Below are 12529 nucleotides of genomic sequence, written 5' to 3'. Positions count from 1 at the left end.
GAGGAAGGTTTCTGGAGCCACACCACCTGAGCCGATCTCCAGCTCTCTACTGGCTGTGTGTCTTTGGGCAAGTTACATAATCTCTCTGCACACTGATTTCCTTAGTTACCCAATTCGTAGGGTGTTCTGACGGATAAATACCTGAGATAATGTACATAAAGAATTTAGATTACCAGGAAGGTGTGATACCTAATCTTAAAGTCTTTATAATCTCACGGGCCCAGGATTCTCACAGAGATAAATCAGCACTATGGCTTTCTGTACCTTCTGTTGAGTATAGGTTTTCTATACCTGCCTTGAGTTATGAAGAATGAAGTATGCATAGCCTGTTTTTGTTTTTCCTTAAGTGAATGTTTAAAATTTGAATTCACTGAGTCTAGATAATACGAAGGCTGGAAAGACTACTGGTATTGAAAGGAAAATGCAAAAAAATTCTCTTTGGGGCAACTGGGGCCTCTTAATTTAGAGAAAGCATCCCCAGGATCCGTTGTGAGCTCTGAATGAGTTTGAGACCATTATTGCTATGGACGGAGGTGAAAAATCTGGAGAAGAGCCTCTTTCGCCTTTTCACTTGAATAAAAAGCAAATCTTATGGTGTATAAAGAATCCTCAACTGTGGGCTTAGCTGACAAAGCATCCTGGAAGCTCTGGGAATGGGACTTGGTTGTCTCAGGTTTGGCATAGGAGTAAAAAAATAGTGTCTGGAGAGCACTCAGAGGAATGAATGAATACAGCAGCCAAAACATAAGCAACCGCCTAGCAGCCCTCTCTAAAACCCGCCCTGGCAGAGTGGTAGAGAAGTAGCTTAGCGAAGCAGAGCATTTTCTGCACTGTCTTTTCTGTTCTTCCCTGGATTGCCTCTCCCCTCTCTGGCATTCTTCAGTCTGCGTGTTGTTTCCTTATCCATGCAGTATCGCCTGGGATGGTGCCTACAACTGTCCTTTTATCTTTTCTTCTCAAACTGCACATACGGCCCCGGTGATCTGTCCAGTCTCATGGCTTGCATATCATCTATGTGCTGAAGATTCCTGATGATATGTCTCCAGCATGGACGTCTGTCCTGGACGGGAGCCACGTTGAGCTAGTTGCCCACCGAGCATTTCCATGGCATGTCCCACAAGCACCTCAGACTCAGTCTGTCCAGAAGTAAATCCCCGTCTCCTGCACCCACACCCACCCTTGCTCCTTCTGCAGTGGTCTCCATCTGAGCCAATAACCACTGCATCTTGCTACCTGCTCAGGTCAAAACCTTACCCCCTTTCTGCCACTCCAGCTACAGTCCCTCAGCACATCCTGCTGCTTGCAAATATAGTGAGTCCCACCACGTTTTGCCGCCTGACTGCTCCCACACTCATTCAGGTGGCCACCCTCTCCTGCCTGAATTACTACTAGAGCCTCCCTATTGTTTCCCTCTGTCCCAGACCATCTATGGTCTCAGACCAGTAGTCAGATGACTCTTCCAACGTGTTAAGTCAGATCACTTCACTCCCCTGTGCAAAATTCTCCATGGCTTCTTATGGTGCTCAAAGGAAAAGCCAGGCTCCATGCAGTGGCCTACAAGGCTCTGAACGAGCTGGCCTTCTGTTGCCAGTTTGGGCCAATTGGGGGTGACAGCCAAGGCAAGCTTCCCCTAGAGGGCATTTGCGCTACTGCAGGCCCCTGCCTGTAATGCTCTTCTCCAGATGTTCACATTACTTATTTCCTCATTTTCTTTAAGGCTTTGCTTAAATAATATCTTTTCAGTGAAACCTTCACTGAAACCCTCTATGACCACGTGTTTTAAAATTGTAACACCCCTCCTCTGCTACTCCCTCGTGTTTTAAAATTGTAACACCCCTCCTCTGCTACTCCCTCATCTTTCCCTGCTTGCTTTTTCTCCACAGCACTTAGCACTGTCTGATAGACATTTTACTTATTTCCGTATTCTTCCCTACCCCATACTAGAGTGTAAGCTCCATGAGAGCAGAGGATTTGTTGGTTTCATTCACTGTTGTATCTCCGCACCCAGAATAATGCATGCTTGACTCATCGCAGGTACTCCGTAAACATTTGCTACATGATAAACTCCCACGGTATCCGGAGTTTGAATTTTCTTTCAATTTCATGTTACTATTATTCTTAGTTATTAAGTGCATTCAAAAGCAAATACTATTTAATTTATTATAGAATGAAACTTTGCTACTTGTTGCCCAAAGTGAAATCTACCCTGAAGATCCCTGCAGATAAGCATCTACTTCAGCAGTTAGAAATGTGTGTGAGGAAACTCCTCTGTCAAGAGAAAGATAAGGATGTTCTGGCTATTGTAAAAAGAGTAAGTATCACTCTTAACCACCATGTCTGCATGTCTTGCATGAAGAGAGTGTCAATCTTCACTTCCCTGTTTTAGCTTGATAGGATAGCAATATGTTAAAATACTTACATTGTTGCTAGAGTGGTATTAGTAACTGACTTGGCTGATATGTGCTACAGCTGGTAAAGTTCCTTCCAAAGGGCACTCAGACACCCAACTTCTATTACTAGTAATACAAGCGCCATGAGAGAGAGCTTGGGACATTTGAGGTACTTAATAAATACTGGCCAACCAAGTGCTTCATCCACCAGACTTGATTTATAAGGGATTATAATCCAGGAAAACTCTGTTGGTAAAATTGGGGAAGTCACACTTGATAGAAATTAACCCTGGAAGGGCCTTCGTGATCTGTTTGATTTTTGCTTCAAAAGCTCTAGGCCTAGAGATAGTAAATGTCTGCTTGAGGTCATATTAGCAAGTGGCAGAGCTGGGGCCAGCATATAGATCTCTTACCCTGAGTGCATTCCTTTTTCAATAATGTAACATCGTGTCTTGTGGGTTTTTTATTTGTTTTGTTTTAGCAGGGGATCTTATATGGATTGTTTGGGGATGTTAGAAACTAAAAGAGTAAAAATTTGGGTTAGTGAAGTCAAACCTGAAAATACCTTACAGTCTTCAAAAACTTTTTGCTGAATGTGTAACTAATATTTTTTATAAGATTAAGTCGAATTAAAGTGGCTACTTTTATGAATCTAAATGTGAACTTCAACTTCCTGATTTGTAATGAGAGGAATTAATTTATTAATGTCTTTAACTTAGCACCAGTGATGAGGAAAAAACAGAATCCTTTGATGTTTTTTTCCTTTTGTTTCTAGAGATCATTGCCAGATGTCACACAAGGAACTTTTTAATAAAGTGATTTGACAATTTACTATTAATTAGTATACTCTTGTTTTACTGAAATGTGAATTCCTCTTTTGCCAACTAAACTAACCAGAAATACCCAGAGTCTGGACATGCGCCTACATCTAAAAACGTATTACATGCTATATAGATGATATGTAATATGTAATATATATGTATATATTATAATAATATATAATATGTATGTATATATAGTATGTAATATGTTTTTTATAGTATGTAATATGTTTATATATATGATATATATATAAATAAAATATATTACATGTATTTGTTTATACCAGGTATTTCTGTCCTTACCATTTAATTACAAAAGTTTAGGCAATAGAGTTAACTTTCAAAGTAATAAGTAACATAAGAGGGTTAGTTACTTTTTTGAAAGAATTTATTCACTCAAAAGATAAACTGACCATATAAGTAGGGACAAAAATGATATAATTAGTGGATTATTAATCTACAATGGGTTATTCTGGACTAGAGCTCTTTAGGTATATGTCACATGAGGAAGTCAACCAATCCCATGAAAATTCTTTAGTCTAATGTTTATCAAACTGAAATCTTGGCATGGGAACCTCTGAGGAAGCTATACAGAGCTTTGGGATAAAAATGGCATGGCTTTAGTCAGTTTTTTCAGATGGGAAGTAATTGTATTTAAAAGGGACATTTCATGGCATAAACTGTAATATCTTCAGAAATTTCAGCATAAAAATAAGGCTTCAAATAAATATTACATTTGCAATGGCTAGCTTTGGGCATAAGAATATATAAATGTACTTTATTTGGGCCATCAGAGTTACTCCTGGAGAGAAGTACTATCCTCTATCGGAGTCAGAATCCTGGGTTAGATGGACCGTTGTTTGATTGAAACAATTTGTTTCAGACTAATGTGTTCCAAAAGAGAAATACTAAATCAAGAAATACTTTCAGGGCAAAGTCTTTCTTAGTGGTTAGAATGTCATAATGGTCAAAAGTTTCTGTGGAAGGGAATTAAGGATTTTAAGCCAAATGAGAGTTTGCTTCATCTATAGTTAGCTAAAAGTTTTTTTAAAAAATTCAAAAATTATTGGGGCACCCGGGTGGCTCAGTTGGTTAAGCATCTGCCTTTGGCTCAGGTCATGATCCCAGGGTCCTGGGATCGAGCCTACATCGGGCTCCCTGCTCAGTGGGAAACCTGCTTCTCCCTCTCCCACTCCCCCTGCTTGTGTTCCCTCTCTCGCTGTCTCTCTCCCTGTCAAATAAATAAATAAAAAATCTTTTTAAAAAATTCAAAAATTATCTTGTATTTCTGAAAATTCAGAGAAAAGTGGCCCTGGGGGTTATTAGAAGTTTGTTAGTTTGTGTGTGTTTAGTGTGTTCACAGTATCCCTGGAGACTTGCTCTTCTTAAGGTCAAAGTCTTCTACAAGAGCAAATGGATCCTGGCCTTCAGAGGCTGGTTAAAAATACAGAGTAAAGTTGGGAAGAACTTCAGAGATTTTCTAATTTAGCCTTCCACAGAGTAGAGAAATCTCCTCTTTGAACCTCCCTCTGGAAGGGGAGTCTTTTTGAGAAATGATTGGTTGGTTTAATTTAATTACTGCTGAATAATTTTCACAACTTTGCTTACAGACCGTGTTAGAGCTGGACAGAATGGAAATGTCCATGGATGCGGTAAGCACACACCTTACCTTTTGCTGAAAGAATATTTTAAAATTGGCAGAAGCTCATAATGTCTCATAATTTCATTTTAAACTTTAAACTTAGTTTCAGAAAAAGTTTTATGAAAAAGATTTGTTGGATCAAGAGAAAGAAAGAGAAGAACTACTTCTTATGGAAATGGTATGTTGTTTTCGCATGCACACATCCAGTATTAGCTGGGCTTTGTTAGGAATTACTTATTAGTCATTTCCTTCAATTTCACACTGCTGTTTTTCTTCCTAAATGGTTAAAGAGGAGTCCTGATCTTTTGAAATCTCTTTTATGAACTAGAAGGAAAATTACATGTGAGAGCCTTTCAGAAAACAACCAACTTTGGGGTGCCTGGGTGGTTCAGTTGTTAAGCGTCTGCCTTCTTCTCAGGTCCTGATCCCAGGGTCCTGGGAGTGAGCACCACATTGGGCTCCTTGCTCAGCGGGGAGCCTGCTTCTCCCTCTACCACTCCCCCTGCTTGTGTTCCCCCTCTCTCTGTCTCTCTGTCAAAAAATAAATAAAATCTTTAAAAACAAAACAAAACAAAAAAACCACAACTACTTTATTGACGTATATAATTGGCATACAATTAACTGCATATATATATAAAGTATTCAATTTGATGAATTTTGACATATGGATAATCCATGAACCTACAATCACAATGCCAAACGTTTCCATCCCCTCAGAAGTTTCCTTGTGCCCCTTTGTAATCCCTATCTTCTACTCTGGTCCCCAAAGACCCCTAATCTAGTTTCTATCACTATAATATAGCTTGCAACTAGAATTTATATAAATTTGTTCATATATAATATTTTCTGCTAATGCTTCTTTCAACCACCATAATTGTTTTGACATTCATCTGTGCTGTTGTATATATCAATAGATCATTCCTTTTTATTTCTGAGTAGTATTCCATATTACAGACATAGCACAGTTTGTTTACCCACCCCTTAATGAGCACTTGGGTTACTTCTAGTTTGGGGATGTTAGAAATAAAGCTGCTATAATGTCCACAATAGCCAAACTGTGGAAAGAGCCAAGATGTCCATTGACAGATGAATGGATAAAGAAGATGTGGTATATATACACAATGGAATATTATGCAGCCATCAAAAGGAATGAGATCTTGCCATTTGCAACGACGTGGATGGAACTGGAGGGTGTTATGCTGAGTGAAATAAGTCAATCAGAGAAAGACATGTATCATATGACCTCACTGATATGAGGAATTCTTAATCTCAGGAAACAAACTGAGGGTTGCTGGAGTGGGGGTGGGGTGAGAGGGATGGGGTAGCTGGGTGATAGACATTGGGGAGGGTATGTGCTATGGTGAGTGCTGTGAATTGTGCAAGACTTTTGAATCACAGATCTGTACCTCTGAAACAAATAATGCAATATATGTTAAGAAAAAAAAAGAAGATAGCAGGAAGGGAAGAATGAAGGGGGGGAAATCGGAGGGGGAGATGAACCATGAGAGATGATGGACTCTGAAAACCAAACTGAGGGTTCTAGAGGGGAGGGGGGTGGGGGGATGAGTTAGCCTGGTGATGGGTATTAAAGAGGGCACATTCTGCGTGGAGCACTGGGTGTTTTTTTTTTTTTTTTTTAAGATTTTATTTATTTATTTGAGAGAGAGAATGAGAGAGAGCACGAGAGGGAAGAGGGTCAGAGGGAGAAGCAGACTCCCCACTGAGCAGGAAGCCCGATGTGGGACTCGATCCCGGGACTCCAGGATCATGACCTGAGCCGAAGGCAGTCGCTTAACCAACTGAGCCACCCAGGCGCCCAGGAGCACTGGGTGTTATGCACAAACAATCATGGAACACTACATCAAAAAATTAATGATGTATGGTGATTAACATAACAAAAAAACTTAAATTAAAAAAAAGAAATAAAGCTGCTATGACCATTAATAAAGAAGTCTTTGGATGGACATATGCTTTATTTTCTTTTGGGGAAATACCTAGGAATGTAATAGCTGGATCATATGGTAGGGCATGCATGACTTAAAAACAAACAAAAACTGTGCCATTTTACATACCCGTCGGCTGTGGGGGAGGGCTTCAGTTACCCCGTATCCTCTTAGCTTGATAGGGTGAATATGTAATCGTGTCTCATTGGGCTTTCAAATTGTATATCCCTAATGCCTAATGATATTGAACATCTTTTTGTTTGTTTATTGGTCTTTATCTCTTATTTGATGAAGTCTGTTTTTAGATTTTTATTAAATTTTTAAAAAAGATTTTATTTCGTTATCTGAGAGAGATAGAAAGCATGAGCAGGGGGGAGAGGGAGAAGCAGGCTCCTCACCGAGCAGGTAGCCTGAGCTGGGATCACGACATGCCGAAGGCAGATGTTTAACTGACTGAGGCACCCAAGTGCCCCTGTTTTCAGATTTTAAAGTGGATTGTTTTTCTTCAATTATTGAGATGTAAGGGTCCTTTATATACTCTGAATACTACTTCTTTGTCAGATACACATTTTATGAGTATTCTCTTGGAGTTTGTGGCTTATCTTTCACTTAATGGTGTCTTTTGAAGAGCACTTTTTAATTTTGATGAGGTTCGACTTAACAGTATTTTCTCTTTTGTTTATGCTTGTTTGTTACAAGAATCCCTTGTCTATCCCAAACTTACAAAGACTTTTTCCTATGTTTTCTTCTAGAAATTTTAGTTTTAGGTTTTGCAGTTAGGTCTGTGATCCATTTCAATTAGTTTTATATATTTTTTTTCATTTGAATATTCAATTATTCTGGCATCATTTGTTGAAAACTTCTTTTATTCAATTGCCTTAGCATCTTTTAAAAAAATTGTCTATATAATGTATGTGTTTATTTCTTGACTCCTTATTCTGTTCCACTGATTTATATGTTTATCTCTTTGGCAATTCCAAAATGTCTTTATCATAGTAACATTACAGTAATTCTTGAAATAAGGTCAGTTCAGTTTTTCAACTTTGTTCTGTTTTAAATTGCTTTGGCCAGTCTAGGTCCTTTTCATTTTGATATAGAGTTTAGAATCAGTTGTCCACTTACATAAAAAATTTGCTGGAATTTTTGTTAGGTTGTGTGTTAATTAGGATTGATCAATTTGGATAATTGCCATCTTAAAGAATTTTTTAGTCCATGAACATTGTCTACCACTCCATTTGTTTAATCTTTACTTTTTTCTACATAATTTTGGTAGTGTTAAGTGTAGAGTTAAGAAAGTCTTTTGTTAGATTGTTTTTAGGTATATTATGGTTTGGGGAATTACTATAAATGGAATTATAATTTTTAATTTCACTTTCTAGAATTTTATTGCTGCTGTCAGTTACTGTTGATTTCTGTATATTAGTCTTGTATTTGTTCTAGAGTTGTTTCTTAGATTTAATAGGATTTTCTACATGAGCTATTACATACTCTTTAAGTATAGCAAGATTACTTCTTCCTATTCAGTGTTTATGCCTTTTATTTCTTATGTCTAGTTGCAAGATCTAGGACTTCCAGTATAATAAAACACTTCCAGTTTAATAAAAGTGATGGAAGCATCATCCTTGTCACTTTACTGATTTTAGGGGGAAACAGCTCAATCTTTCACCATTAAGTATGATATTACCAAGAGGTTTTATGTGAGTGCCCTTTATCAAATTGGGGAAATTCCCTCCTATTCCTAGTCTGCTGAGAGTTTTTATGAATGATTATTGAATTTTGTCAAATGCTCTTTCTGCATATTTCGAAGTGATATTTGTTTTTTCTACTTCATCCTGTTAAAACACTGAATTACATTGATCTCTTCAAAGCATAAACCAATCTTATATTTTAGGGATAAACTCTACCTGGTGATGGTATGTTGTCCTTTTTTCTTCTGTTGGATTCTTGGCTAATTTTTAATATTCATCTATATTCATAGTGAAACTGGCCTATAATTTCCTTTTTTGTCATTTTTGGGGTCTTTTAAATTTGGTATTAGAGTTATTCTGGCCTTATAAAATGAAATGTGTAGTATTACCACTTCCTCTGTTTTCTGGTGGAGTACGTATAAAATTGGTCTTATTTTTTCTTTGAGCGTTTGATAGAATTCACTAGTGAATTCAAATCAAGGCCCAAAGTGTTCATTCTATTTTATTTTGTTTAAAGATTTTATTTATTTATTTGACAGAGAGACACAGCCAGAGAGAACACAAGCAGGGGGAGTGGGAGAGGGAGAAGCAGGCGTCCTGCGGAGCAGGGAGCCTGATCCTGGGCTCGATCCCAGGACCCTGGGATCATGATCTGAGCCAAAGGCAGACACTTAATGACTGAGCCACCCAGGTGCCCCGCAAAATATTCATTTTAGAAAGGATTCTGATAATTGATTCAACTACTTTAATAGATATAAAACTGTTTAGATTTTCATTTCTTCTTTTGTAAATTTGATGTTGCTTCCCACACCCAAAATTCTCTGTCATCTAAGCTGTCAAATTTGTTGCCATAAAGTTGTTTGTATTCTTATATTCTTCTAATGTATATCAGACCCAGGTGACAACCCCTGTTTCATTCTTATCTTAGTGGTTGGTGTTCTTTCTCTCTTTCCCCTTCTCTCTCTCTCTCTCTCTCTCTCTCTCTCTCTCTCTCTCCCTTTCAGAATTGTTTTTTGGTGGTTTCTCTAGAGGTTACAATATACTTAAGCTTTCAAAGTCTACCTATTATTAATGTTGTACCATACACTTCATTTAATAATGATGTGGATCTCTCTACTCTTTATGTTAAAATTTTTATGTGAATTATATCTGTATTGAAAACCCCACCAGTCAGTTGTCTCATGACAACTGATTCTAAACTTTGCTCTAAGTTGTGATATGTACCTTTGAAGAATTTAAGAGAGTAAACTTCTGTGTTCACTTTATTTTTAACATTTCTAGTACTTTCTTTCATTGTTCAGGATCCAAACGTCCCTCTGTTACTTATTTATTTCCCTTCAGCCTGAAGAATTGTCTTTAGTTGTTCCTTGGGATGTAGTATTTTGTGACATATTTTCTTAGTTTTCCCTAATCTGAAATACAGTGTTATCTGCCTTTGTCCCTGAAGGATATTTTCACTAGATAGGGAATTCTGGGTTGGTAGCCTTTTTCTTACTGTACTTTGTATGTTCTGGTCTCCAGAGCATCTGATAAAATATTAGCTTTCATTCAAATTATTGTTCTGTGTGTGATGTTGCTTTTCTCTGGCTACTTTGAAGATTTTTTTCTTTTATCCTTGTTTTTAGCAGTTTGCTTTTGATGTGTTTAGGCATAATCGACTTCAAATTTATCTGTTTTTGGATTTGCTTAGCTTCCTGAATCTGTAAACATGTATTATTTCCCAAATTTGAGAAGGTTTGAACCATTATTTATTTAAATTTGTGTTCATTCTTCAGGCAGTTGAGCATCCAACTCTTGATTTCAGCTCAGGTCATGATTTCAGTGTTGTGAGATCGAGCCCTGTGTCGGGCTCCAGGTGCAGTGAGGAGTCTGCTTGAAGATTCTCTCCCCCTCCCCCTCCCCCCACATGCACACACCTGTGTGCATGCTCTCTCTCTAAAATAAATCTTTTAAAAAAAAATATGTGTTGACTCTTCTACTTCTGGGTCTTCAGTTACACATGTAAGATCTTTTGATATTGCCCCACAGGTCTGTGAGGTTTTGTTCTTTTTTTTTCTTAAACTTTGTTACTCAGAGTGAATAATTTCTGTTGCTCCGTCTTCAATGTCACTGACTCTTTCCTGTCCTCCCCAATTCAGCTTCTGAGCTTATCCAGTGTTTTTATTCCCAGTGCTGTATTTTTCAGTTCTCAAATTCCCATTTATTTCTTCTTTATATGTTCTGTCTCTCTGTGGAGAATTGTACTGTGAGATTAAACACTTAAGTGGAAATCTTCTGAAAAGCAATCACATTGCTTTAGCAGCCTTCTGAGACAAAGATCAAAGTTCAGGATAGAGGTTGTAGAGCATAAGCAGGCTTTAAAAATTTTTAGGACTCAGTGACCTAAACCCAAGACAAAAATCAGGTAATAGAAAAAACCCACAGATGATACTGGTATTAGAGTTAGCAGAAAAGAACTTTAAGACAACATGACCAAGATAATAGAGGAAAAGGTGGGCAAAATAGATAACACTACTTGTGAGCCCACTTAATGATATTTTAATTTTCAGTTTTACATGTTTTATTTTCAGTGTTAGAGATTCCATTTGGTTCTTTTTTTATGCAGACCAATTCTATATGGAAATTAATCTGTTGTCTATTTTCTCCCTGTTTTTCTTTACATATGCAACTAAATAGAATGTGTGTTCTCCAGTTGTCAAATGTAGTGGGTTTTTTTGTTTTTAAATCTTAAGTAGGCTCCATGACCAACATGGGTCTTGAACTCATGATCCTGGCATGCTCTACTGAGCCAGCCAGGCACCCTGAGTGTAGTGTTTTATAAGTGTCAGTTATGCTAATTTTGTTCAGAACTTGGTATGTTTATGATTTTCTTGCCTACTTGTTCTGTTTTTTGGGATAAAGGACTCTGAGTTTTGGTAACATTTTGTTTCTGGATCTAGAAGCTGGTTATATAGGTGTATTCGTTTTGGGAAAATTCATTGAGCTGTGCACTTATAATTTATGCACTTAATGTATGTTATACTTCAATGAGACGTTTAAAAATATCCAAAAGACAATTTCTTTTTCTCTCAGTCCTTTTAAAGAAAAATATTACTTTGCCACTTACCAATCAGAAATGGAAATGACTAATAGTAACAAATATTTTGCCACTGAGAATTGGCAAATGTCTTCTAGAATATAAATGCTCATTACAACAATGATACTACACTCATTGTTTTAGCTTGACAAACCCCCAAGGGCACAGTTCTGTAGATGTTAAAAGAACACAAATCTGAAAGAACCTTGACTTCTTTTGACAGTAACTTGGATAAAATAATTCTTTTCCAAGGCAGTTTTGTGAACTGTGTTTGTATCTGTAAACCTTAGAATAATTTCTTATTAGAAGAGTTTTCTAAATCTATTTATGCTTACCTTTAATGCTAACATACTGTTTTCATAATAGGAACAATTAGAGAAAGAGAAGCAACAGAATGATGGGAGGCCCATGAGTGATAAAACCTTTGAAAAGAAACGTAAGTGGTTTTCCTGTGTCTTCACCACTAAGTCATACAATTAATGTTGCACCTGGCATTCTGATAGCCCATGCTGATTTTCAGATTTGATATGGGAAGTTGCTTTTCTTTCTTTCACTTTCTAAAATTCGTTTATGCAAACAATGAATCATGGAACACTACATCAAAAACTAATGATATACTGTATGGTGAGTAATATAACATAATAAAAAAATTTTTTAAAAAGTTGTTTTGTTTTCAGTAATTGGCTGTTTCATGTGGTACTGACTTAGGAATACATGAATAAAATGGTGCAAGTCAGTGTGGAGGTTCATATTCTTCAAAGGAAGACTTAAAGTCTGGTAACAGCAGTAAGACTGTGAAATTGGTCACTGAATAGCGAAGTTTGAAATATGTAAATATATAAAGTAAGAATATTTGGGAAAGAGCATGCTGCTTAGCTAGGGACAGGGACTCATGTTCTCCATGTTGTCTTGTGTGTTTGTGGAGATTAGGAGCTCAGAGGAAGTTACAGAAATTAAAACAGAGTTTGT

General features: G+C 37.2%; 1 protein-coding gene across 5 annotated transcripts in view; it reads left to right on the top strand.

Moving 5' to 3' along the window:
• The window catches only part of PPP4R4 (protein phosphatase 4 regulatory subunit 4), a 104672-nt gene that overhangs the window by 80743 nt on the left and 11400 nt on the right, over positions 1–12529 (top strand). For all 5 annotated transcript variants that reach the window (XM_027571050.2, XM_027571047.2, XM_027571046.2 and 2 more), the window contains 4 exons: positions 2167–2311; positions 4822–4863; positions 4957–5031; positions 11927–11996. In XM_027571050.2, the coding sequence (XP_027426851.1) occupies positions 2167–2311; positions 4822–4863; positions 4957–5031; positions 11927–11996 (332 nt within the window). The remainder of the gene's footprint in view (positions 1–2166; positions 2312–4821; positions 4864–4956; positions 5032–11926; positions 11997–12529) is intronic.

The sequence above is a fragment of the Zalophus californianus genome, chromosome 6 (assembly GCF_009762305.2).
Source record: "Zalophus californianus isolate mZalCal1 chromosome 6, mZalCal1.pri.v2, whole genome shotgun sequence".
NCBI classification, from domain to species: domain Eukaryota; kingdom Metazoa; phylum Chordata; class Mammalia; order Carnivora; family Otariidae; genus Zalophus; species Zalophus californianus.
The sequence above is the reverse complement of the archived record's forward strand: the minus strand, read 5'-3'. Positions and strand labels throughout refer to the sequence as shown.